The following is a 27,971-nucleotide window of genomic DNA, read 5'->3' on the forward strand; positions in this document are numbered from 1 at the left end:
AACACAGTCCCATATGCAAGCAAAATCATTCTAGAAACCAATGCCACTTTATGACAGTTCAACCCATATAAGGTTAGCTCTCATACTACAATTTCAGCACCAATCTTATTTTGCTTGTACAGTAACGTGTTTGTTTCACATTAAATCATTGAGTTTATGGAGTGCACTGAAAAGGGTACTATATACATGAAAAGGGCATCAACATGTAGCTAGAGTACACTATACATTGTGAACACAGGATCCTTCTCCCACACTTCAGTAGGGTGAAATTGATGGGAAGAACCTCGTCCACTTACCCTCAAATCAAATCTTATTAGTCACATGCGTCGAATACAACAGGTGTAGACCTTACAGTGAAATGCTGAATGCAACCAGCGTAGACCTTAAGGTGAAATGCTTACTTACGAGCCCCTAACAAACAATGCAGTTTAAAAAAATACAGATAAGAATAAGAGATAAAAGTAACAAGTAATTAAAGAGCAGCAGTGAAATAACAATAGCGAGACTATATACAGTGGGGTACCGATACAGAGTCAATGTGTGGGGGCACCGGTTATTTGAGGTAGTATGTACATGTAGGTGGAGTTATTAAAGTGACTATGCATAGATGACAACAGAGAGAAGCAGTGGTGTAAAGGGGGGGGGCAATGCAAATAGTCTGGGTAGCCATTTTATTAGATGTTCAGGAGTCTTATGGCTTGGGGGTAGAAGCTGTTTAGAAGCCTCTTGGGCCTAGACTTGGTGCTCCGGTACCGCTTGCCGTGTGGTAGCAGAGAGAACAGTCTATGACTAGGGTGGCTGGAGTCTTTGACAATTTTTAGGGCTTTTCTGAATGTCAGGAAGCTTGGCCTTTGGGATGTCCTGGGCCGTTCGCACTACGCTCTGTAGTGCCTTGCGGTCGGAGGCCGAGCAGTTGTCATACCAGGCAGTGATGCAACCAGTCAGGATACTCTTGATGGTGCAGCTGTAGAACCTTTTGAGGATCTGAGGACCCATGCCAAATCTTTTCAGTCTCCTGAGGGGGAATAGGTTTTGTCGTGCCCACTTAATGATGGTGTTGGAGTCGAGCCTGGCCGTACAGTCATGAGTGAACAGGAAGTACAGGACGGGACTGAGCACGCACCCCTGAGGGGCTCCTGGGTTGAGGATCCGCATGCGGATGTGTTGTTACCCACCCTTACTACCTGGGGGCGGCCCGTCAGGAAGTCCAGGATCCAGTTGCAGAGAGAGGTGTTTAGTCCCAGGTTCATTAGCTTATTGATGAGCTTTGAGGGCACTATGGTGTTGAACGCTGAGCTGTAGTCAATGAATAGCATTCTTCTAGGCAGAGTTCCTCTGTCCTGTGTCTGTGTTCTTTTGCCCATCTTAATCTTTTCTTTTTATTGGCCAGTCTGAGATATGGCTTTTTCTTTACAAATCTGCCCAGAAGGCCAGCATCCCGGAGTTGCCTCTTCACTATTGACATTGAGACTGGTGTTTTGCGGGTATATCTATCTGCCAGTTGAGAACTTTTGAGGCGTCTGTTTCTCAAACTTGACACTCTAATGTACTTATCCTCTTGCTCAGTTGTACACCGGGGCCTTCCACTCCTCTTTCTATTCTGGTTAGAGACAGTTTGCGCTGTTCTGTGAAGGGAGTAGTACACAGCGTTGTACGAGATCTTCAATTTCTTGGCAATTTCTCACATGGAATAGCCTTCATTTCTCAGAACAAGAATAGATTGACGAGTTTCAGAAGATTGTTCTTTGTTTCTTTGTTAGCGCATATAAAGCACCCACAAGCTGAATACACAAACATCTTGGGATGAACGAGTGACGAATTTCCAGCCAAGGGTGGTCCATTTAAAAATCATTCTTTCCTCCCTCTCAAGTGTCAACTCGTCAGACGTATTGATACTTCATCAGAAATGTCCACTTAATTTGAGGGCAGAGGGGATAGGGTGTGTTTTTTAAGTGTTTGGACTGCAGCCACTGATAGACTGATAAACAACATGAATCAAATAATTCCCCTCCGCCCTCATTGTTCCCTGTAATATGAATCTGCATCATAAGCCTGCTAGCTAGCAAGCAGCGGCCATTCATCTGTGTCTAGAGACTGGATTCCAGCAGGCAGTAACACAGTAACACCAGATAGAGGTACCAGCCAGCCAGCCAAACAGTAACACCAGCTAGACGTACCAGCAAGAAAGAAAGAAAGAAAGAAAGAAAGAAAGAAAGAAAGAAAGAAAGAAAGAAAGAAAGAAAGAAAGAAAGAAAGAGACAGACAGACAGACAGACAGACAGACAGACAGACAGACAGACAGACAGACAGACAGACAGACAGACAGACAGACAGACAGACAGACAGACAGACAGACAGACAGACAGACAGAGACAGACAGAAACACAGTAACACCAGATAGATGTACCAGACACACAGCCAAACAGTAACACCAGATAGACGTACTAGCCAGAAAGGACAGACGTACTAGCCAGAAAGAAAGGAAGGAAGGAAGGAAGGAAGGAAGGAAGGAAGGAAGGAAGGAAGGAAGGAAGGAAGGAAGGAAGGAAGGAAGGAAGGAAGGAAGGAAGGAAGGACGGACGGACGGACGGACGGACGGACGGACGGACGGACGGACGGACGGACGGACGGACGGACGGACGGACGGGCAGGCAGGCAGGCAGGCAGTAACACAGTAACACAGTAACACCAGATAGATGTACCAGACAGACAGACAGGCAGGCAGTAACACAGTAACACCAGATAGATGTACCAGACAGACAGACAGACGGGCAGTAATACCAGATAGATATACCAGACAGACAGACAGACAGTAACACAAGAAAGATGTACCAGACAGACAGGCAGTAACACCAGATAGATATACCAGTCAGACAGACAGAGAGACAGACAGACAGACACAGACAAGCAGGCAGTAACACAGTAACACCAGATAGATATACCAGCCAGCCAGCCAGCCAGACAGACAGACAGACAAGCAGGCAGTAACACAGTAACACCAGATAGATGTACCAACCAGACAGACAGACGGGCAGTAATACCAGATAGATATACCAGACAGACAGACAGACAGACAGACAGACAGACAGACAGACAGACAGACAGACAGACAGACAGACAGACAGACAGACAGACAGTAACACCAGATAGATATACCAGCCAGCCAGACAGACAGACAGACAGAGAGACAGACAGACAAGCAGGCGGTAACACAGTAACACCAGATAGATGTACCAGCCAGACAGACAGGTAGTAATAGCAGATAGATATACCAGACAGACAGGCAGACAAGCAGGCAGTAACACAGTAACACAATAACACCAGAAGATGTACCAGCCAGCCAGCCAGCCAGACAGGCAGTAACACAGTAACACCAGATAGATGTACCATCCAGCCAGCCAGACAGACAGGCAGTAACACAGTAACACCAGATAGATGTACCAACCAGCCAGCCAGACAGACAGGCAGTAACACAGTAACACCAGATATATGTACCATCCAGCCAGACAGACAGGCAGTAACACAGTAACATCAGATAGATGTACCAGCCAGCCAGACAGACAGACAGGCAGTAACACAGTAACACCAGATAGATATACCAGAGAGCCAGACAGACAGACAGGCAGTAACACAGTAACACCAGATAGATGTACCAGCCATGGAGAGGAGAATGTGGTTATACTCTTTTGCTGGGAATGGAGATCACTTATGAATATTCATAAGAAGTTTAAAATGTTTTCCCTCCTACACAGACATACATGTAGATGTCTCTACTCCTACACGTTAAAAAGTATTCTAAAACTAGGACTGTTGTCCACAGCTGCAGTGCTGGTACCAGTGAATGAATGTGAATAATTACCTATCTGTTTAATCTGTTCTCATGACCTATTTGAAATCAGATCAATCATGTTTGCTCAGAGACTCAGAGAACAGATCTACAGCTTTCCATCACTCCCTGTCTGTTTTCTTTATGTCTGTCCCTCACTCCCTGCCTGTTTTCTTTCTGTCTGTCCCTCACTCCCTGCCTGTTTTCTTTCTGTCTGTCCCTCACTCCCTGTCTGTTTTCTTTCTGTCTGTCCCTCACTCCCTGTCTGTTTTCTTTCTGTCTGTCCCTCACTCCCTGCCTGTTTTCTTTCTGTCTGTCCCTCACTCCCTGTCTGTTTTCTTTCTGTCTGTCCCTCACTCCCTGTCTGTTTTCTTTCTGTCTGTCCCTCACTCCCTGCCTGTTTTCTTTCTGTCTGTCCCTCACTCCCTGCCTGTTTTCTTTCTGTCTGTCCCTCACTCCCTGCCTGTTTTCTTTCTGTCTGTCCCTCACTCCCTGCCTGTTTTCTTTCTGTCTGTCCCTCACTCCCCTGCCTGTTTTCTTTCTGTCTGTCCCTCACTCCCTGCCTGTTTTCTTTCTGTCTGTCCCTCACTCCCTGCCTGTTTTCTTTCTGTCTGTCCCTCACTCCCTGCCTGTTTTCTTTATGTCTGTCCCTTACTCCCTGCCTGTTTTTGGAACTCTCACAGAGTGAGTCAAGACTCAGAAAGTTCTGTAGAGCATGAGAGGCCGATGGGCCCGACCCTTCCCAGACGTCTGAGCAAGAGTGTGTGTGTGTCTGTGTGTGTGTTTGTATGTGTGAGAGAGTGTTGCTCTCCTATTCAGCACAGGTTCCTCTGATCCTCATGGTCAATTAGAAATGTGCATATTTAAATGTGTGTGTGGTACAACAGCATGTACATGTGGAGTGTGTGGCCGTACTGTAGGTCAGATCTGACCAGAGTGACACACAGTTGGGGGAGAGAGAGAGGGGCCAGTGTTGGCCGGTGCTTGAGCCTGTTTGGCATGGAGGACACTATGTTCTGAAACATGTCCCGCAGGCTGCCATTTAACTACAGGCCAACAATCTAACTGTGGTCCACCTGCCTAACCTCTCTTTTGACCTCTCTCTGCATGCTGTCTTCTGAGTGGTCAGAGGCGATGATACTGCCATTCCCCTGGGATGTGACTGGACAGAAGGGGAAGGGATGGGGGTGTGGGGAGATGGGGGAGTGGCCTACCCAGCACGTAGATCTTGTTGCCTCTCAGGAAGGAGGCGGCTCCATAGCGGGGCGTGGGCATAGAGGTCAGGGGCTGCCATTGGTCCTTCTCCGGCTCATAAACCCTCACCAGAGCCTGGGGCGTCGTGTCAGCTGCCATCCCTCCCAGCGCATATACCTTCCCATCTGACAGAGGAGAGAGAGAGGGAGGGAGAGATAGAGGGGGGAGAGAGGGAGGGAAGGGGGAGAGAGGGAGGGGGAGAAGGAAGGGGGAGAGAGGGAGGGAGTGTGAGAAGGAGAGATGGGGATAGATAAAGGGAGAGAGTTAAATATTTCCCATGTTGAACTAAAGAGTGGGCGTAATTTCATCAGTTCACAATTCCACTATCCAGAGAGTTAAAAGAATAAAAGTAAAGAACCAACTCAACCAACCAAACAAAAATGCACTTTGGTCTCTGACACTAACCTTGCTGTCATGCTGTGCCCCTATTCTTGATTATGATGTGTGTTATGATCCTCTGCATCTCTTTTTAAAGTAATGATTCACATGTAAACACAATCCATGGGCCTGATTTAAAAATACAGATAACCCTGCCTGAAGTTTCAAGGACAAATGTAAATATCTCTGCTGCAGTGACATTAGAATATTAGAAAAAAAAGAACTGGAGAAAGAAAAACACAAGCTAAGCAAACATGGCCATCCTGCTGAAACGCTGCGGTTGCCAGCCAGATTAAAAGGGAGGGAAAAAGAGACTAGCGAGAGATGGAGCCAAACCCAAACAGATGTCTGCCTTAATGCCACTGAACATCCCTGTCAGATACCGAGGAGAGTAATACAATGTATCACTCCCTGCAGGGTCTGGAAATAGATGGAACGATGGATGGATGGCTGGATTGATTACTATATGGATGGATAGATGGCTGGATTGATTACTATATGGATGGATGGATGGCTGGATTGATTACTATATGGATGGATAGATGGGTGGATTGATTACTATATGGATGGATAGATGGGTGGATTGATTACTATATGGATGGATAGATGGGTGGATTGATTACTATATGGATGGATAGATGGGTGGATTGCTAGAAGGCAGAGTAGAGGGAGGGGTTGGAAAGGTCAAGGGGAAAGAGGAGAGGAGGGTTGGGGAGAAGCGAGGAGAGGAGAGGAGGGTTGGGGAGAGGAGGGTTGGGTTGGGTTGGGGAGAGGAGAGGAGAGGAGGGTTGGGGAGAAGCGAGGAGAGGAGGGTTGGCGAGAGGTGAGGAGAGGAGAGGAGGGTTGGGGAGAGGAGGGTTGGGTTGGGTTGGGGAGAGGAGAGGAGAGGAGGGTTGGCAAGAGGCGAGGAGAGCAGGGTTGGGGAGAGGTGAGGAGAGGAGAGGAGGGTTGGGGAGAGGTGAGGGGAGGAGAGGAGGGTTGGGGAGAGGCGAGGAGAGGAGGGTTGGGGAGAGGTGAGGAGGGTTGGGGAGAGGCGAGGAGAGGGAGGGTTGGGGAGAGGCGAGGAGAGGAGAAGAGGGTTGGGGAGAGGCGAGGAGAGGAGGGTTGGAGAGGCGAGGAGGGTTGGGGAGAGGCGAGGAGAGGAGGGTTGGGGAGAGGCGAGGCGAGGAGGGTTGGGGAGAGGCGAGGCGAGGAGGGTTGGGGAGTGGCGAGGAGGGTTGGGGAGAGGCGAGGAGGGTTGGGGAAAGGAGAGGGTTGGGGAAAGGCGAGGAGAGGAGGGTTGGGGAGAGGCGAGGAGAGGAGAGGAGGGTTGGGGAGAGGAGGGTTGGGATGGGGAGAGGAGAGGAGGGTTGGCAAGAGGCGAGGAGAGCAGGGTTGGGGAGAGGCGAGGAGAAGAGTGTTGGGGAGAGGAGAGGAGGGTTGGGGAGAGGAGAGGAGAGTAGAGGAGGGTTGGGGAGAGGCGAGGAGAAGAGAGGAGGGTTGGGGAGAGGAGAGGAGGGTTAGCACTCTATTAGCAGTCAGATTTGCGACCGCAGCATTGCACTAATCCAGAGAAGCAGGAGGATTTACTGGAACACTTTCAGACAGAGAGCTAGAGCTCGGAATACAAAAACTATCATGTACAGATACCCCTGTGTCCCTGTAGCCTGCTGCACAGAGTCTGACAGAGGTTTTGACCTGCTTACTGATCAGAACATGACTCAGTGCCAAACACACACACAGACAAACACACACACACACACATACACAGAGAAACGAGGGAGAGAAGAATGAGAGAGGAGAGCATGAAGGAGGATAAGCCAGAAAGAAGAGAGAAAAGACACTGGCAAAGCAAACTAAAAAGGAGAGATACGTGGAGAAGAGGCCTGGCAGAGAGATGACAAAGAATAAGTGCTGAGGAAGTCAATCTGAATGCATCCCTGCTTGTTAATTAAGCCCATCACTGATTTGACAGTACCAGATTACAAAAATAATTCCAAAACCATTGGAGATTGTACTGCCGCCTCCTCTTCCAGGTCTCCTACAATATCCCTTTATTCCCTACTCATCTCCTTCTATCTGTGTCCACCCTCACCTTCTCTCTGCACCACTCACCTTCTCTCTGCACCACTCACCTTCTCTCTGCACCACTCACCTTCTCTCTGCTCCACTCACCTTCTCTCTGCACCACTCACCTTCTCTCTGCACCACTCACCTTCTCTCTACTCCACTCACCTTCTCTCTGCACCACTCACCCCCCTCTCTGCTCCACTCACCCCCATCTCTGCTACACTCACCCCCCTCTCTGCTCCATTCACCCCCCTCTCTGCTCCATTCACCCCCATCTCTGCTCCACTCACCCCCATCTTTGCTCCACTCACCCCATCTCTGCTCCACCCACCCCCTCTCTGCGCCACTCTGCCCTGGTATGGAGGGCCTCCTCTCAGTGAGCACCGTGGCCTGCTCCCTGTTAAAATCACAGGTCATAATGGCCCCTCACTTCTCAGAGGGAACAGAGCAGAGCCCCTCTCACACACACACAGACCTGTGATTATCTGAGATTATCTGAGATGCAGAGGAGAGAACCCTCTCTCCCCGGCCCGCCCACACACCACTCATTAACATGTTACATCTAGCCAGGGTGTTCAGCACATTCAAACAGAGGAACAACTAAATCAATGACTACTTACAGATATGATGCATAACCATAACCATGGGAATGGGAATGTGTGTATGTGTGCGTGTGTGTGTGAATGAATGGGTATGAAAGTATCTGTGGATAAACTAATTCAGAAAAGAACAAAGAAAATGACAGTCAATACTTTTGAGTAACTGCATTCCCATTTTGAGCTTTCACCACCAAAACCTCTTTAAATAGGCTTTGATAGGCCTATCCCCTGAATGAATGAATGAAATGACAACCTATAAACAAGCAAATATCAAACAGCCATTCAAAAAGACCTGTGGGAACCACTATCACAGCAGTCTAAATTGTTCAATGACATTCCTGGGTTTCACTCATTATAATCCTCCACATTAGATTGTCACAGATAAAGATGCTTTGGTTGTAATATTTCTGGAGGGCTTGGAGTTCTGCAGGCTATGAGACTCTACACATATCCTCTACACTCATTGTAAACAATACATGAACACCAAACTAATGATATAACATTCTCCATCCTTGCAAGTTCATTCTAATAACATTGAAAAAGCTAAACGTACCCCTTGGGTGTTAATAACAAAACATCAGTAATCACCTGTGGTTTTTCTCTGTGCATATAAAACTAATCAGCATATGTTTACTGGCTGTGGTTGTAACAGGGAGAGGTAGGGAGGGGGAGGAAGAGGGGGGTCCCAGCTTCCGCTCTGGGCCGCTGGAGCATCCACCTCCTACCGGCTCGCCGCCCTGAGGTTCCACCGCACAATCACACGCAGTCTCCTCTAATTAAGGTAACTCTGCTCTGATCTATGCCCGTCTCCCAGGGAGACGCCATGGCAACCGCCACCCAGTAGACATTTATGGGGTGGAGCACATGGAGCTTGTGCAGGTGGTGCTGACTGGTGGACGATAATAACTTACATCATGACCCATGACCAGTGTGACACACCAATTAAAGATGAACAGAAGAATCACCGTTACCAACACAGAGCAGAGAGCCCACACAGCTCTGTGCAGTCACAGAGGGGCAAGACGCAACAACAATAACAGGAAATTAGATATGGAAAGTCGTTTTCTAACAGATACAAATAATCAACAGCTTTATTCACATGAACAAAGCATAAGATAAAGTCACAAACACACACAGCAGAAAATGTGATGTACTGTATACCCAATCGACACAGAAACACATCAACCCTGCACGAAGCACATCCTGTTTCTCCAAAAGGAGAACAGTCTTATTAACTGACCACCCGTTGCTCATCCAGCAACTGCTCTCTTCATCTCACATCCTCTCACTTTGCCTCCACACACACACATAAACACGCACACATGCATACACACACACACACACACACACACACACAGACAATCTTTTGAAGTTTGGTTGTTATGTGAAAAAGACACAGAGGCCATCGTTGTCACACGGTGCCTGTACACAGGGCTGACAGGTAACCAGACTGAGAGCTATGCACCATAGTCATGGAACACAAGACAGGAACAAACACTCTGGGAGATTTAAGGATTTACAAAGGAGGAAAGACACACAGCGGCGAGATTGAGGGACAATCTAAATAAGAGATAAGAGAGAAAGAGTTGCAGGGAGTACAAAGAAGGGTGATATCTAGTGAAGATGATAGGCGAGAGCCTAAAGACAGTTAAAGATCTGTTATGAAGGTTTTGTATAATTTCAGCCAGTAGATTTGAAATCAGCGCTCACGAGCCAAAATGATTCCCCAAAATGATTAATCTTTAACTGACTTTAATTTATTTGTAATTTTATCTTGCAATTCGTATGATATGTTACGAATTCCAATTTGTACAATATGTTCTGAATTTCTAAGTGCTTAACTTCTACTTCCACACAATCCCGGATCCGGGAGCACCCCCATCAGTAAAAAAGCTGACTAGCATAGCCTAGCATAGCGCCACAAGTAAATACTAGCATCTAAATATCATTAAATCACAAGTCCAAGACACCAGATGAAAGATACACATCTTGTGAATCCAGCCATCATTTCTGATTTTTAAAATGTTTTACAGGGAACACACAATATGTAAATCTATTAGCTAACCACGTTAGCAAAAGACACAACTTTTTTTACTCCACCATTTTTTTCCTGCATAGGTAGCTATTACAAATTCGACCAAATAAAGATATAAATAGCCACTAACCAAGAAACAACTTCATCAGATGACAGTCTGATAACATATTTATTGTATAGCATATGTTTTGTTAGAAAAATGTACATATTTCAGGTATAAATCATAGTTTACCATTGCAGCCACCATCACAACTCTCACCAAAGCGACTAGAATAACTACAAAGAGCAACGTGAATTACCTAAATACTCATCATAAAACATTTCTGAAAAATACACAGCGTACAGCAAATGAAAGACAAAGATCTTGTGAATCCAGCCAATATTTCAGATGTTTTAAGTGTTTTACAGCGAAAACACAATATAGCATTATATTAGTTTACCACAATAGCCAGAAACACAAGCCATTTACCAGCAGCAAAGGTTAGCGATCGTAACAAGCAAGCAAAAGATATATAATTTTTGACTAACCTTCATAAACTTCTTCAGATGACAGTCCTGTAACATCATATTACACAATGTGTCACGACTTCTACCGGAGGTAACTCCTCTCCCTGTTCGGGCGGCGCTCGGCGGCGCCGGTTTACTAGCCGCCACCGATCCCTTTTTCCTTTTCTGGTTGTTTTGTCTGTGTTCCTTTTCACACCTGGTTTCAGTTGCGTTTATTTCTGTGTGTATATAGGGCACCTGTTACCTGCCTTATTTCGTGCGGGATTAAGCTTGTGGGTATTTTGCGCTCGTTTATCGTTGATGTTTCTTGTTCTCGTTATTACGCACGTGTAGTTTATTTTCGGAACTGAGTTTGTTCCTCCGTGTGGTTGGCACGAGTTTCTGTTTTGTTTTCACTATTTAGGCACTGTGATCTGTGGGACCTTATATAGACAGATCTGTGCCTCGACAGTATCCTGTCTCTGAGCTCTACGGACAATTCCTTCGACCTCATGGCTTGGTTTTTGCTCTGATCTGCACTGTGAACTGTGGGACCTTATATAGACAGATCTGTGCCAATTTTGTATTGGTGGACTATGTATATATAATTATTATATTAAACACGCTTCTCAGTAATCCCTGCTCTCCTGCACCTGACTCCTACACCTCTCACCGAGACGCACCTTACCACACAATGCATATAGGGTTTGTTCGAAAATGTGCATATGTAGCGGCACAAATCGTGGTTATACAATGAGAAAAGTAGCCAAACTTCAAGCAATCTGTCCGGCGCCATCTTGGAGAGGCACCTAATCTAATCGATAACTAATCATAAACTTGACTAAAAAATACAGGTTGGACAGCAAATGAAAGATACATTAGTTCTTAATGCAATCGCTGTGTTAGATTTTTAAAATTAACGTTACTACGACATACAGCGTGCGCTAAAGCGATACCGCACCGAAATTCATGGCGGAATTATTGTTTAACATTTTTCAACATAAATACGAATTAACAGCATAAAGACTTCTTACTATTTGATGAGCTTCCATCAGAATCTTGGCCAAGGTGTCCTTTGTCCAGAACAATCGTCTTTTGGTTGAAAGATGTCCTCTTCTCCTGTAGAATTAGCCGCTAACGCTAGCCATGTGCCGGAGAGGTGTCCAACTCGCGATAGTGCGTGACAAAGAAATTCCAGAAAATCGCAATAAACTGATATAAACTGTTATAAGTCGGTTTAAATTAACTACCTTATGAAGTTTTTAAGACAAAAATCAAATTAAATCAGAGCCGGAGATATAGAACTGCTAAAACGAAAGCTTTTCAGGACGCCATGGTGATGTCCCTCCTGCGTCAGGCCCCCCGTTGAAAAGGTCGGACCTTCCGTTCCAAGAGCTTTTATAGTGCCCCAGATGGTGCAATCCACTCCATTCAAATTCTCACCGCTTACTGACACCTAGGGGAAGGCGTATGCAGTGCATGTAGCCCCATAGCTTACATGGGAATTTATAAACTGACCCTAGAACAGAGACCTCGATTTCAGAAATCTCACTTCCTGACAGGAAGTGTGCTGCAGAATGAGTTCTGTTTCACTCAGAGAAATAATTCAAACGGTTTTAGAAACTAGAGAGTGTTTTCTATCCAATAGTAATAATAATATGCATATTGTACAAGCAAGAATTGAGTACGAGGCAGTTTAATTTGGGAACGAAATTTTTACAAAGTGCAAACAGCACCCCCTATTGAGAAAAGGTTATTAAGATCCCGTTAATCTCTTTAAGGGCCCAGTGCAGTCAAAAACGTATTTCCACACTATGAGGTTAGAATAATGCCCTTTAAGTGGATGTTTCAGTCTGTTTGGTGGGATGGAGCTTTGGCCTTTCCACGGTGAATGATGAATAAGCTAAATCATGCAAATTATAATATAATATAACGGGACTGCCCCGAAAGAGCTCCTGATCGACAGTGCTAGCCTCTCTACATTGGAATCCTGTTAAGGCTAGGGCTGATTTCAATGTTTTACTGCTAACTTACAAAGCATTACATGGGCTTGCTCCTACCTATCTCTCCGATTTGGTCCTGCCGTACACACCTACACGTACGCTACGGTCACAAGACGCAGGCCATCTTATTGTCCATAGAATTGCTAAGCAAACAGCTGGAGGCAGGGCTTTCTCCTATAGAGCTCCATCTTTATGGAATGGTCTGCCTATTCATGTGAGAGACGTAGACTCGGTCTCGACCTTTAAGTCATTACTGAAGACTAATCTCTTCAGTAGGTCCTATGATTGAGTGTAGTCTGGCCCAGGGGTGTGAAGGTGAACGGCAAAGCACTGGAGCGACGAACCGCCCTTGCTGTCTCTGCCTGGCCGGTCCCCCTCTCTCCACTGGGATTCTCTGTCTCTGACCCTATTACGGGGGCTGAATCACTGGCTTACCAGTGCTCTTCCATGCCGTCGCTAGGAGGGGTGTGTCACTTGAGTGGGTTGAGTCACAGACGTGATCTTCCCCTCCCGTTTTGCGCTCCCTCGGGCTCGTGCTGTGGAGGAGATCTCCGTGGGCTATACCCAGCCTTGTCTCAGGGTAGTAAGTTTGTAATCTGCTGATATCCCTCTAGTGGTGTGGGGGCTGTGCTTTGGCAAAGTGGGTGGGGTTATATCCTGCCTTGTTGGCCCTGTCCGGGGGTATCGTCAGACGGGGCCACAGTGTCCCCCGACCCATCGGTCTCAGTCTCCAGTATCTATACGGCAATAGTCTATGTGCCGGGGGGCTAGGGTCAGTCTGTTATCTCCTGTCTTATCTGGTATTCTGTGTGAATTTAAGTATGCTCCCTCTAATTCTCTCTCCCTTTCTCCCTCCCAGAGGACCTGAGCCCTAGGATCATGCCTCAGGACTAACTGGCCTGATGACTCCTGGCTGTCCCCAGTCCACCTGGTCGTGCTGCTGCTCCAGTTTCAACTGTTCTGCCTGCGGCTAGGGAACCCTGACCTGTTCACGGGACGTGCTACCTTGTCCCGGACCTGCTGTTTTCGACTGTCTCTCTACCGCACTTGCTGTCTCAACCTCTGAATGGTTATCTATGAAAAGCCAACTGAAATTTACTCCTGAGGTACTGACCTGTTGCATCATCTAAAACCACTGATAATTATTTGACCCTGCTGGTCATCTATGAACGTTTGAACACATTGAAGAACAATCTGGCCTTAAATTGCCATGTAATCTTATAATCTACACCTGGCACAGCCAGAAGAGGACTGGCCACCGCTCAGAGCCTGGTTCCTCTCTAGGTGTCTTCCGAAGTTAATGCCTTTCTAGGGAGATTTTCCTAGCCTGTTTGGGGTTTAGGCTGGGTTTCTGGATAGCACTTTGTGACATCTGCTGATGTGAAAAGTGCTTTATAAATAAATTTGACTGATTGATTGATGTGTACTTTGCATTGAGTTGATTGGAACCCTCCAGTGCGCTGATAATAAAGAATGATTCATTTAAGATTGACTTTGAGTTTTATTTTCTTGAATATATATATTTTTTTGAATATTGTATTTTCAGCAGTTTGAAGCTGGTGTGCAAAAATGAAAGTAAAAGACACAAGAACTAATCTAAGAACGGGAAGCATATAAATAATGCACATAGAACAGATCTACCGCTTCTTAGACATGCTTTCAATGAGAATGACAGACCTATAACTGACATTTCTATGTGAATTGGTCAGTCGCCCAAAAAGTTACATATAGCAACTTTAACAGACCAATAAGAAAGAGAGTCCAAAACCTCTCTGACAATAACAGCTAGTTTTCAGGTTGTCCCTCTCCACTCAGACCACTCCCAGACAGTCCTAGCAACATTCTTGCTTGGGAAATTGCTCTTTGCTAAAAAGCAATTTTTGTTTCTTTTTTACCATTTTAATAGAAAACAATCACAGTAAGGTATTTAATTGTTACGCAGAAATGACTTGATATTGAGATAAAAACAGCTGCACTGGACCTTTAAGAAGTTTAGTGAAGTAAACACAGTACCTTACGTGATGTTCAGTGGAAGTTACAGAGAAGAGCACATAAAAGGGTACATACTGTATGGTACAGTATATAATGACAGCTAGAGAGAAGTATTTGGCACGAGTTAGGTGAGGAGACACTGACAGGGCTATAGAGAGTTATAGGTAGACAGAACTAGACAGAGGAAGCTTGTAGTTCTTAGCTTACAGCGTACAGTACATACATGAACTTACTGCATGTGGATTTGTGTAATATATTCTTCTACATACTGTACCTGTATGTTGTCTGTACTCCCTTAGAAAAAAAAGGTTCCCAAAAGGGTTCTTTGGCTGTCTCCATTAAAATAACCCTTTTTGGTTGCAGGAAGAACTCTTTTGGGTTCCATGTAGAACCCTCTTTGTAAATGGTTCTACAGTATATGGAACTCAAAAAGGTTCTACCTGTCACGTTCCTGACCTTATTTCCTTTGTTTAGTCTTTGTTTAGTTGGTCAGGACGTGAGCTGGGTGGGCATTCTATGTTTTGTGTTTCTATGTTGGGTTTATTGTTTGGCCTAATATGGTTCTCAATCAGAGGCAGGTGTTTGTCATTGTCTCTGATTGGGAACCATATTAAGGTAGGCTGTTTCTCACTGTTTGTTTGTGGGTGATTGTTCCTGTTCGTGCGTTCATGTGTTTTATGTTCTCTCGTTCAAGACTGTAGCGTCGTTGGTTTCGTTTTGTTTATTGTTTTGTTCGTGTTAAAGTAAGGGTTCCAATAAATATGGAAACGTACCACGCTGCGCTTTGGTCCTCCTCTCCTTCCAACGACGAAAGCCGTTACAGAATCACCCACCATAAATCGGACCAAGCAGCGTGGGAATGGGCAGCAGCGACAGCAGCAGCAGCGGCCCATTACACAGGACCCGTGTACTTGGGAGAAGGATCTGGGCTATACAACCTGGGAGGAAATAGAGCACTGGTCGATCGATCCAGAGAGAGTGCCGGAGCCCGCCTGGGATTCGTTGGAACAGTGCGAGGAGGGATACAGGAGAATGGAGGAACGGATACGTTATCAAGGTACGCGGCTAGCACGGAAGCCTGTGAAGCAGCCCCAAAAATTTCTTGGGGGGGGGCTAAAAGGGAGTGTGGCGAAGTCAGGTAGGAGATCTGTGCCAACTCCCCGTGCTTACCGTGGAGAGCGAGAGTACGGGCAGACACCGTGTTATGCGGAAGAGCGCACGGTGTCTCCTGTACGTGTGCTTAGCCCGGTGCGGTACATTCCAGCTCCACGTATCGGCCGGGCTAGAGTGGGCATCGAGCCAGGTGCCATGAAGCCGGCTCAACGTATCTGGCCTCCAGTACGTCTCCTCGGGCCGGTGTACATGGCACCAGCCTTACGCATGGTGTCCCCGGTTCGCCAGCACAGCACAGTGCGGGCTATTCCACCTCGCCGCACTGGCCTGGCTACGGGGAGCATTAAACCAGGTAAGGTGGGGCAGGCTCGGTGCTTAAGAGCTCCTGTACGCCTTCACGGTCCGGTATATCCGGCGCCACCTCCTCGCCCCAGCCCAGTACCACCAGTGCCTACACCACGCACCAAGCCTCCTGTGCGTCTCCAGAGCCCTGTGCGCCCTGTTGCTGCTCCCCGCACTAGCCTTGAGGTGCGTGTCCTTAGCCCGGTACCACCAGTTCCGGCACCACGCACCAGGCCTACTGTGCGCCTCAGCCGGCCAGAGTCTGCCGTCTGCCCAGCGCCGTCTGCGCTATCCGTCTGCCCAGCGCCGACTGAGCTACCCGTCTGCCCAGAGCCGCCTGCGTTGTTCGTCTGCCCAGCGCCGCCTGCACTGCCCGTCTGCCCAGCGCCGTCTGAGCTGTCCGTCTGCCCAGCCCCGCCTGTGCTGCCCGTCTGCCCAGCGCCATCTGAGCTGCCCGTCTGTCCTGAGCCTTCAAAGCCGCCCGTCTGTCCTGAGCCTTCAAAGCCGCCCGTCTGTCCTGAGCCTTCAAAGCCGCCCGTCTGTCCTGAGCCTTCAGAGCCGCCCGCCAGACAGGATCTGCCAGAGCCGCCCGCCAGACAGAATCTGCCAGAGCCGCCCGCCAGATAGGAGCTGCCAGAGCCGCCAGCCGCCAGCCAGCCAGTTCTCAATCAGTCATTGTAATCAGTCATTGTCAGTCATTGTCTCTGATTGGGAACCATATTAAGGTAGGCTGTTTCTCACTGTTTGTTTGTGGGTGATTGTTCCTGTTCGTGCGTTCATGTGTTTTATGTTCTCTCGTTCAAGACTGTAGCGTCGTTGGTTTCGTTTTGTTTATTGTTTTGTTCGTGTTAAAGTAAGGGTTCCAATAAATATGGAAACGTACCGCGCTTTGGTCCTCCTCTCCTTCCAACGACGAAAGCCGTTACACTACCTGGAACCAAAAAGGGTTATTCAAAGGGTTATCCTATGGGGACAGCAGAAAAACCCTTTTAGGTTCTAAGTAGTGTTATGTTCCCTAATAAGAAAACCAGAAATATCATCACTCAACAGAAATAGGGAACAAACAAATAAGCCACGGACAACCAGAACAAAACAGGTGGAGTTTTAGGAGACACCCACCATAAGTGCCCACTAAAGACACTCATGGGGGTGTCCACTGAAAGTTGACTAGCAACAAGAATCTGAGTCCTAAAAGACACCCACCATAAGTGCCCACTAAATTTTCCCCAGAAAAGGCAAACCAAAATAAAACCCCACACCAACTTGTAATTTGGAGCTAAAAATGGAGCATACCAAATAGGGAGACAAAATAAAAGGCTTTGTATTCAAAAATGTAAAGAGGGAGAGCTAAACAGCGGTTAAGCTCTTCCAACATCTCTCATGCCAACTGGAGCATTGGCTCTGCAGCTCTTATTAAAGGAGAAGTATACCCCAATCCAGAAACTCCCAAGTGATTTGGGTCACGTGACTTGTGATGTTGCTGGATGCAGGCCTTGCTCTGCTCCATTGCCAGTGAATTCACAAAGTGTGGACAAATATAACGTTTATTGAAAGTGTACAGCTGAATCAGCTATTTTTGTCAAATGTACAATAGTTTTTGTGTCAGGAAATGTGTACTTTTCCACCTCAAACATTTACCATTATTATATTTAGCCGACTGCCACAGCTGCGGAGATGGGTAACAACTGTATATGTGCGCCCTCGTGGGGGAGACCTTTCAGCCTCGACCAGAAATGTTTTCAAAATGATTGAAAATTCAACAAAGAGATATATAATTTACATAAGTATTTACACCCATGAGTCAATACTTTGTAGAAGCATCTTTGGCAGCGATTCCAGCTATGAGTTTTTCTGGGTAAGTCTCTAAGAGCTTTCCACACCTGGATTGTGCAACATTTGCCCATTATTATTTTTTAAATTCTTCAAGCTCTGTCAAATTGTTTGTTGATCATTGCTAGACAACAATTGTCAGGTCTTGCCATAGACCTGAAAATGGTCAAAACTCTAACTCGGCCAGTCAGGAACATTCACTGTCTTCTTCGTAACCAACTCCAGTGTAGATCTGGCCTTGTGTTTTAGGTCACTGTCCTGCTGAAAGGTGAATTAATCTCCCAGTGTCTGTTGGAAAGGAGACAACCAGGTTTTCCTTCCTTTATTTTATCCTGAAAAACTCCCCAGTCCTTAACGATTACAAGCATATCCATAACATGATGCAGCCACCACTATGCTTGAAAATATGGAGAGTGGTACTCCGTAATGTGGTGGATTTGCCCCAAACATAACACTTTGTATTCAGAACAAAAAGTTGTTTACTTTGCCACATTTCTTGCAGTATTACTTTAGTGCCTTAAAGCAAACAGGATGCATGTTTTGGAATATTTGTATTCTCTACAGGCTTCATTCTTTTTGCTCTGTCAATTGTGGAGTAACTTCAATGTTGTTGATTAATCCTCAGTTTTCTCCTTTCACAGCCATGAAACACTGTAACTGTTTTAAATTCACCATTCACCATGCTGAAATCCATGAGCGGTTTTCTTCCTCTCCGGGAACTGAGTTAGGAAGGACGCCTTTATCGTTGCAGTGACTGGGTATATTGATACACCATCCAAAGTGTAATTAATAATTTCACTATGCTCAGAGGGATATTCAATGTCTGCCCTTCTTTTGCAAAGCATTGGAAAACCTCCCTGGTGTTTGTGGTTGTATCTCTGTTTAAGGGACCTTACAGATAATTGTATGTGTGGGGTATGAAGATGAGGTACTGTAGTCATTCAAAAATCATGTTAAACACTATTATTTCATATAGAGTGAGTCCATGCAACTTATTATGTGACTTGTTAAGCAAATGTTTAACTTATTTAGGTGTGCCATAACAAAGGGGTTGAATACTTATTGACTCAAGACATTTCAGTTGTTCATTTTTTATACATTTCTAAACATTTTGAAAAACATAATTCCACTTTGACATTATGGGGTATTGAGTGCAGGCCATTGAATTTAATACATTTTAATTCAGGCTGTAACACAACAAAATATAGAAAAAGTGAAGGGGCATGAATACATGAAAGCACTTTAAATACGTCTTCAGCCAACCTAGCAGCACTGCGTGTGTATAGACAGCCCTTCAGCGACGATGCATAAGAACAAGATATACAATCAGAAATGATGCGGACAGAAAACCGAAGGATATTAAAAGATACAGTTGGGCTAATGTGAAAACAAAAACCCACTAATGATTCCGCTCATAGAGGTTTATAATACGTTATCATTCAATAAAGTGAAGGTTAGCTACTTATAGTACTCTTTGGATAGGCCCAGCTGGAACAGGGTTGCATCTCTGATTCATCCTTGGAATACGTTTTTAAAAATCCAGGACACCAGAGTTCCTCATCTGTCGGCATTGGACCAGTTGCCACAACTGCACCACCAGTCTGTGTTGATCCTGGGGATGGGTTGGGGCTGTGGTCCAGCTGCTGTTGCGGCTTCGGTGGCTAGAGCGGCAGCGGCCATCTGAAGCTCAATTATTCATCCGAATACTCAGGCTCAAATAAATATGGTTCGACAACACCATCGGCACCCGTCCAGTAGTTTCTTCATCACTTGTGAGAATTTCGTCATTAGACATATTTGTAGTTGTCACGACTTCCACCGAAGTCGGGCCCTCTCCTTGTTAGAGCGGTGTTCGGCGGTCGACGTCACCGATCTTCTAGCCATCACTGATCCATTTTTCATTTTCCATTGGTTTTGTCTTGTCTTCCATCACACCTGGTTCATATCCCATCAATTACATGTCTGTTTCCCCTCATGTCCTTGTCGGTGATGGTTTGATTGTATGTTTGTGCAAGTTATGTGTTGGTGCGCGACGGGTTTTGTACCCACCTTGATTATTATATATATTTTGGTTTTTGGAGTTTTGTTCATTTTTATTAAAGGTCACACTGCCGGTCGATGCCGGGTGGGTTCCTCTGGAAATCGAGGCAGCAGGCAGGGCGCTCTGGCGTCACCCCAGGTGAGCTGGCACCATCCTCACCCAGAGTCCTCTGCTGCACATATGTTTGTTTCTGTCACCTTTCCTGAGTTTTCCCTGCATTCCCAGCATAAGGCGCTCGTCGATTCAGGCGCGGCTGGGAATTTCATTGATAAACACTTAGCCCATAGTTTAGGGATCCCCATTTTCCCGTGGACGTGCCTTTCCCCGTTCCTTTGGGGAACCGCTCCTTTGGGCATGGTGATGCAGGGGGGTCATAAGGAGAGAATTAGTCTCTTCCTTATTGACTCTCCTACGTTTCCCGTGGTGCTGGGCCTACCCTGGTTAGCTTGCCATAACCCCACTGTTTCTTGGCCACAGAGGGCTCTCACGGGGTGGTTGTGAGAGTGTTCAGATAGGTGTTTAGGGGTTTCCGTTGGTGCTACTACGGTGGAGAGTCCAGACCAGGTCTCCACCGTGCACATTCCCCCTGAATATGCCGATTTGGCTCTCGCCTTCTCTAAAAAAGAAGGCGACTCAATTACCACCTCATCGACGGGGCGATTGTGCGATAGATCTCCTGGTAGACGCTGCACTTCCCAGGAGTCACGGGTATCCTCTCTCACAGGCGGAGACGGAGGCTATGGAAACATATGTCTCCGAATCCCTGCGTCAGGGGTACATTCTGTCCTCCACTTCACCCGTCTCCTCAAGTTTATTTTTTGTGAATTAGGAGGGAGGTCTGCGTCCATGTATTGACTACCGGGGTCAAAATCAGATCACGGTGAGGTATAGTTACCCGCTACCGCTCATAGCCACAGCGATAGAGTCAATGCACGGGGCGCGCTTCTTCACCAAACTAGATCTCAGGAGCGCTTACAACCTGGTGCGTATCCGAGAGGGAGACAAGTGGAAGACGGCTTTCAGTACCACCTCAGGGCACTATGAGTACCTCGTCATGCCGTAAGGGTTGATGAAGGCGCCATCAGTCTTCCAAGCTTTTGTAGATGAGATTTTCAGGGACCTGCACAGGCAGGGTGTAGTGGTGTATATTGATGACATTTTGATATACTCCGCTACACGCACCGAGCATGTGTCCCTGGTGCGCAGGGTGCTTGGTCGCCTGTTGGAGCATGACCTGTACGTCAAGGCTGAGAAATGCTTGTTCTTCCAACAGTCCGTCTCCTTCCTAGGGTATCGCATTTCCACATCAGGGATGGAGATGGAGAGTGACCGGATTTGCAGCATAATTGGCCGACTCCCACCACAGTTAAGGAGGTGCACCGATTCTTAGGGTTTGCCAACTACTACCGGAGGTTTATCCAGGGTTTTGGTCAGGTAGCGGCTCCCATTAGTTCACTGCTGAAGGGGGGTCCGTTGCGTTTGCAGTGGACTGCTGAGGCGTACTGGGCTTTTGGTCACCTGAGGGCTTTGTTTACCTCGGCTCCCATGCTGGCCCATCCGGATCCCTCTTTGGCGTTCATAGTGGAGGTGAACGCGTCCTAGGCTGGGATAGGAGCTGTGCTCTCTCAGCGCTCGGGTACGCCACCGAAACTCCGCCCTTGTGCCGTCTTCTCGAAGAAGCTCAGCCCGGCGGAGCGATACTATGACGTGGGGGACCGGGAGTTGTTGGCTGTCGTCAAGGCCTTGAAGGTGTGGAGACATTGGCTTGAGGGGGCTAGACACCCTTTTCTCATCTGGACTGACCACCGCAATCTGGAGTACATCTGGGCGGCGAGGAGACTGAACCCTCGCCAGGCAATGTGGGCCATGTTTTTCACCCGTTTTGTGTTTACCCTTTCCTATAGACCAGGCTCCCAGAACGTTAAGGCAGACGCATTGTCCCGGCTGTATGACACTGAGGAGCGGCCCATGGATCCCTCTCCCATACTCCCCGCCTCTTGCTTAGTGGCGCCGGTAGTGTGGGAGCTGGAAGCGGACATTGAGCGGGCGTCACATGCAGAGCCCACTCCCCCTCAGTGTCCAGCTGGGCGTCTGATCATTCCGTCTGCTGTCCGCGACCGGCTGATCTATTGGGCCCACACGTCACCCTCCTCTGGTCATCCTGGGATAGGTTTCTTAGGTCTTATTGCCAGGACCGGCCGGGAGAGTGGGCAGCATTCGTGCCCTGGGCAGAGATGGCCCAGAACTCGCTCCGCCACTCCTCAACTAACCTCTCTCCCTTCCAGTGTGTATTGGGGTATCAGCCGGTTCTGGCTCCTTGGCATCAGAGTCAGACCGAGGCTCCTGCGGTGGATGACTGGTTCCGGCGCGCGGAGGAGACATGGGACGCCGCCCATGCTGCGCCAACTTTGCGCAGACCGGCACCGCAGCGAGGCCCCGGTGTTCGCCCCGGGGGACCGGGTCTGGCTCTCGACCCGAAGCCTGCCCTGTCGGAAGCTGGGTCCGCGGTTTGTGGGGCCATTTAAAGTCCTGAGGAGAGTGAACGAGGTATGTTATAGGTCACAGCTTCCCCCCGATTACCACATTAACCCCTCGTTCCATGTGTCTCTCCTCAGGCCGGTGGTGGCTGGCCCACTCCAGGAGTCTGAGGTGCGGGAGGTTCCTCCGCCCCCTCTGGACATTGAGGGGGCCCCGGTGTACTCTGTTCGTTCCATACTTGATTCGAGACGTGGACTGGGAGGGGTATGGTCCGGAGGAGAGATGCTGGGTTCTGGTGGAGGACGTGTTGGATCCTTCTATGCTGCGAGAGTTCCACCGTCTCCATCCGGATCGCCCTGCACCTCGCCCTCCGGGTCGTCCCCGAGGTCGGTGTCGATGTGCTGCTGGAGCTGCACGTCGGGGGGTACTGTCACGACTTCCGCCGAAGTCGGCCCCTCTCCTTGTTCGAGCGGTATTCAGCGGTCGACGTCAACAATCTTCTAGCCATCACTGATCCATTTTTAATTGGTTTTGTCTTGTCTTCCATCACACCTGGTTCATATCCCATCAATTACATGTTGTGTATTTAACCCTCTGTTTCCCCTCATGTCTTTGTCGGTGATTGTTTGATTGTATGTTTGCGCAAGTTACGTGTTGGTGCGCGACGAGTTTTGTACCCACTTTGATTATTTTATATATTTTGGTTTTTGGAGTTTTGTTAACTTTTATTAAACGACTCCGTTTATACCAAGTTCGTTCTCCTGCGCCTGACTTCTCTGCCACCAACACGCACCCATTACAGTAGTTTGCTGTCTACTTTGTATAACTAATGTGTAATGCTCAGTTATTACCCATCTCTGCTGCTGTGGCAGTCGTCTACATAAAATCATTATTTAAAATAATCGCAAATGTTTTAGGAGGAAAAGTACACATTTCCTGACCCAAAACTGATAGTACATTTGACAAAAATAGCTCATTCAGCTGTACATTTTCAATAAAACAATGAATTTGTCCATACTTCGCAGATTTCTGAATCATGAATTCACTGGCAACGGAGCAGAGCGAGGCCTGCATCCAGCAACAGCACGACTAGTTTTTGCAGCTATTTCAGTACAGCACAGCCACGTCATCTCCTTGCTCTCAGGACGGGCTCTGGCCTGGGCCACGACCATATGGGAGTAGCAATCAGACATTTGTTTTAATTGGCAAAACTTCACCCAGGAGATGAGGGTTTTTGATCACCCCATCAGTGGCAGGAACGCTGCTCAAAGACTCATTGCGCTTCGGCAGGGCAGCCAGAGCATAGCTGATTACACCATTGACATTCAGATGCTCACCGCTGAGAGCGATTGGAATACAGAGGCAGTTCACTCAACCTCGCTGAGTATGTTCAGAAAGGCTATCAAGGATGAACTGGCTTTCCAGGACAACCTTGACACTCTGGATGAGCTTATCGTTCTGGCCATCCGGATTGACAACTGGCTTCGGGAACGTCGTTGTGAGAGGACGGAGGGGTTCCGAGTTGTTTCCAGTGTTCCGGGTTCCACTGAGGGAGTCGATTCTTCGTTTGTTGCACTGCCTTATTCTGCATCTGCTTGTCCTGTACCCCGTCAGAGTTCTCAATTTGGCTCTGATTCGCCTTCGTATCCTTCAGAGGAGCCGATGCAATTGGGACGCACAAGACTTTCCGCGCTGGAGAGAAGGCGCAGGATTAACGAGCAACGTTGTCTTTACTGTGGACAGTCTGGACATTTCTGTGCTTCCTGTCCCAAGCTGACGGGAAACGGGATGACTCGTGAGTAGAAGGGAGAATACTGGCGAGTCAGACACAGTCTCCAGCTACCAACATGGTATGCACCTTGCTTTCGGCCAACCTGCGGAGGGACAATGAGCAGTTGGACATTCCTGCTTTCATAGGCTACCGGCTGTTTTCTGGATCGCACATTAGCTCGCCAACAGGTGCTGTCTCTCACTAAGCTGGACATTCCGTTCTCGGTCACTGCGCTGGATGGTCAACCATCCAAAAGGTCTGGGAAGGTGAAGCAACTCACCATGCCTATTCAGCTATGAGTTCTGGATAATCATGTGGAGTTTATCCAGTTACTTTTGGTGGACTCTCCTGAGCTTCCCCTGGTTCTTGGACATCCGTGGCTTTCAAACCATAATCCTCAAATTGACTGGCCATCGGGAAGAGTTCTGGGATGGAATCCTTCATGCCAGTCCACATGCCAGCAACTCTCTCCACATCTTTCCGGCCCTGCTTGTCTGGAGGCTTCTCCTGTTACCCCGGCTGGGGATGACAAGCCTGATCTTTCCCGCGTACCTCGGGATTACTGGGATCTGGGTCAAGTCTTCAGCAAACGAAGGGCCAGTGAACTGCCCCCTCACAGGTCCTACGATTGTGCCATCAACTTGCTCTCAGGTCCAGAGACCGCAGCCATGAACAGTTATACTAAGGAGAATCTGGCCTCCCGGGTGGCGCAGTGGTCTAAGGCACTGCATCGCAGTGCTAGCTGTGCCACCAGCGACTCTGGGTTCGAGCCCAGGCTCTGTCGCAGCCGGCTGCGACCGGGAGGTCCATGGGGCGATGCACAATTGGCCTAGCGTCGTCCGGGTTAGGGAGGGTTTGGCCGGTAGGGGTATCCTTGTCTCATCACGCACTACGACTCCTGTGGCCCTCCAGGCGCAGTGCGCGCTGACCAGGTCACTAGGTGTACGGTGTTTCCTCCGACACATTGGTGCGGCTGGCTTCCGGGTTGGATGCGCGCTGTGTTAAGAAGCAGTGCGGCTTGGTTGGGTTGTGTTTCGGAGGACACATGGCTCTCGACCTTCGTCTCTCCCGAGCCCGTACGGGAGTTGTAGCGATGAGACAATACAGTAACTACTAACAATTGGATACCACGAAATTGGGGAGAAAAAGGGGAGAAAAAAAATATTTAAAAAATAAGGAGAAGCTGGCGGCTGGTTTTATTCGGCCGTCCACTTCACCTGCAGGAGCGGGTATTTTTCTTTGTTGAAAAGAGGGGTGGGGGATTACGTCCCTGTATCGATTACCGGGGTTTAAATAACATTACCATCAAGAACCATTACCCTCTTCCTCTTTTGTCGTCAGCCTCTGAGAGACTCCAGGGAGCTACGTATTTCTGAACATTTTATTTATGGAACACGTACAATCTGGTGCGCATCAGACAGGGAGACAAGTGGAAGACAGCATTCAACACACCAAATGGACATTATGAGTACCGTGTCATGCCGCTTGGACTTACAAATGCTCCAGCCTTTTTCCAGGCCGTGCTGTGCGACTTCCTTCACCAGTTCGTGTTTGTGTACCTGGATGATATCCTCATCTTCTCCAGGTCTATGTTTGAACACATCCAACATGTTCGCCATGTTCTTCAAAGACTCCTCTCTCACCACTTCTTTGTGAAGGCCGAAAAGTGTTTCACGTTCCTCAGATCTCCTTCTTGGGTTACATTGTGTCTCAGGGCTGTGTACGGATGGACTCCCAAAAGGTCAACTGGCCGCGCCCCAGCACAGTCAAGCAAGTCCAGCGTTTTGGGGGTTTTGCTAATTTCTACTGGAGATTTGTGAGATACTTTAGTTCGGTGGCTGCGCCATTGACAGCGCTCACCAAGGGTTCAGCTGGGCATGTAACCTGGACCCCTGCTGCTGAGAAGGTGTTCTAAGACCTGAAACATCGGTTTTCGTCTGCACCCATTCTAGTTCATGCGGATTCTTCTCTTCCCTTCGTGGTAGAGGTGGATGCCTCTGACGTTGGCGTGGGTGCGGCTCTGTCTCAGTGCTCAGTTACAGACAAAAAGCTTCATCCCTATGCCTTCTTCTCCAGGCGTCCCACTCCAGCAGAGAGGAACTATGATTTCGGCAATTGGAGCTTCTTGCAGTCAAACTGGCTTTGGAGGAGTTGCGGCACTGGTTGGAGGGTTCAGAACATCCCTTTACGGTTTGGACTGAATACAAGAACCTGGCCTACATCCAGGAGGCTAAACGCCTCTGTCCCGACAGGCTCGTTGGGCTCTTTTCTTCACTCGGTTCAGATTCACGTTATCTTACCGTCTGGGGTCTAAGAACGTGAAGCCGGATGCCCTTTCTCGTCAGTTCCCCAGCTCCAGTGAGGATCGGCTGCTTGGATCTATCATCGCCAGGTCGCTCATCCTTGCGCCATTGTCCTGGAGTATAGAGACTGTAGTGAGGGAGGTGCAATGTAGGTAGGCAGTTCCTGATGGCTCTCCATCTAATATACTTTTTGTTCTTCTTGAGGCATGGTCCATCCGGGAGGGCAGCAAACACTAGAGTCTCTGAGGAGGTGGTTTTGGTGGCCCTCGGCGAAGGTGGACACTCGGACATTTGTGGCTGCCTGTCCGACATGCACCCGGAAACAAGACTGCTCGTCAGCAGCCTCTGGGGCTTCTTCATCCGCTGCCAACACCTTCTCGACCCTGGTCTCATCTCTTTATGGATTTCATCACGGGTCTTCAATCCTCAGAGGACCACAATGTCACCCTGGTCATTGTGGACCACTTTTCCAAGGCGACACATTTCATTCCGCTGCCTAAGCTTCCATCTGCCCGTGAGACTGCTCAGCTACTTATTCAGCATGTTTTCCGCCTTCACTGACTTCCTCTGGACATCGTTTCCGACCGAGGCCCCCAGTATGCCTCCAGATTCTGGAGGGCGTTCTATACTCTTCTGGGGTCATCAACCAGTTTGTCCTTGGGCAATCACCCTCAGTCCAATGGTCAAACGGAGCGGGTGAATCTGGATCTGGAGACCGCCTTACGGTGCTGTGTGTTCGCCAACCCTGCCACTTGGAGTCAGCATCTTCCCTGGGTGGAGTACGCACACAACACTCTCCAGTGTTCCTCCAACGGCCTGTCACCATTTCAGGTTTTGTACAGATACCAGCCTCCTCTGTTTCCAGATCAGAAGATTGAAGTGTCGGTTCCATCCACTCAACGTCTCATCTCTCATTTCCACCGGACCTGGAGGAGGGATCGGTCAGCACTCCTGAGGTCCTCAGCTCGGGTTCAATGACAGGCCAACCATCATCGCCGTTTGAATCTTCTCCTGCATCCAGGCCAGATGGTCTGGTTGTCTACTAGGGATCTGCCTGTGTGCGTGGAATCAAGGAAGTTGGCACCCCGGTACGTTGGGCCATTCAAGGTTCTGCGGCGCATTAATCCAGTGGCCTATCGTCTTCGTCTTTCCCGGTCCATGAGGGTTCATCCCACCTTCCACATCTTCAGACTCAAGCCTGTGGTGTTCAGTCCTCTGGTTCCGGTCAACCAGCCTCCACCAGCCAGCCTATACTGTGCGACGCATACTCTCCAGTCGCCAGTTCCAGCATGGGACTCAGTATCTCGTGGACTGGGAAGGTTACGGTCCTGAGGAGCGATCCTGGGTTCCGGCTCGGCACATTCTGGACCCCGGACTCATTCGGGATTTCCGTCGCAGTTCAGCTACCCCTGGTGGAACGTCAGGAGCTGTTCCTTGAGGGGGGGGGGGGGGTGGTCCTGTCACAATATCT

The 27,971-nt window shown here is 48.2% G+C and overlaps 1 protein-coding gene across 1 annotated transcript in view; it reads right to left on the reverse strand.

The window, feature by feature from the left end:
- The window catches only part of klhdc8b (kelch domain containing 8B), a 151,429-nt gene that overhangs the window by 71,862 nt on the left and 51,596 nt on the right, over window positions 1–27,971 (reverse strand). The window contains exon 2 of the mRNA XM_039007425.1: window positions 5,041–5,205. Within this exon, the coding sequence (XP_038863353.1) occupies window positions 5,041–5,205 (165 nt within the window). The remainder of the gene's footprint in view (window positions 1–5,040; window positions 5,206–27,971) is intronic.

The sequence above is a fragment of the Salvelinus namaycush genome, chromosome 14 (genome assembly GCF_016432855.1).
Source record: "Salvelinus namaycush isolate Seneca chromosome 14, SaNama_1.0, whole genome shotgun sequence".
Lineage (NCBI taxonomy): Eukaryota > Metazoa > Chordata > Actinopteri > Salmoniformes > Salmonidae > Salvelinus > Salvelinus namaycush.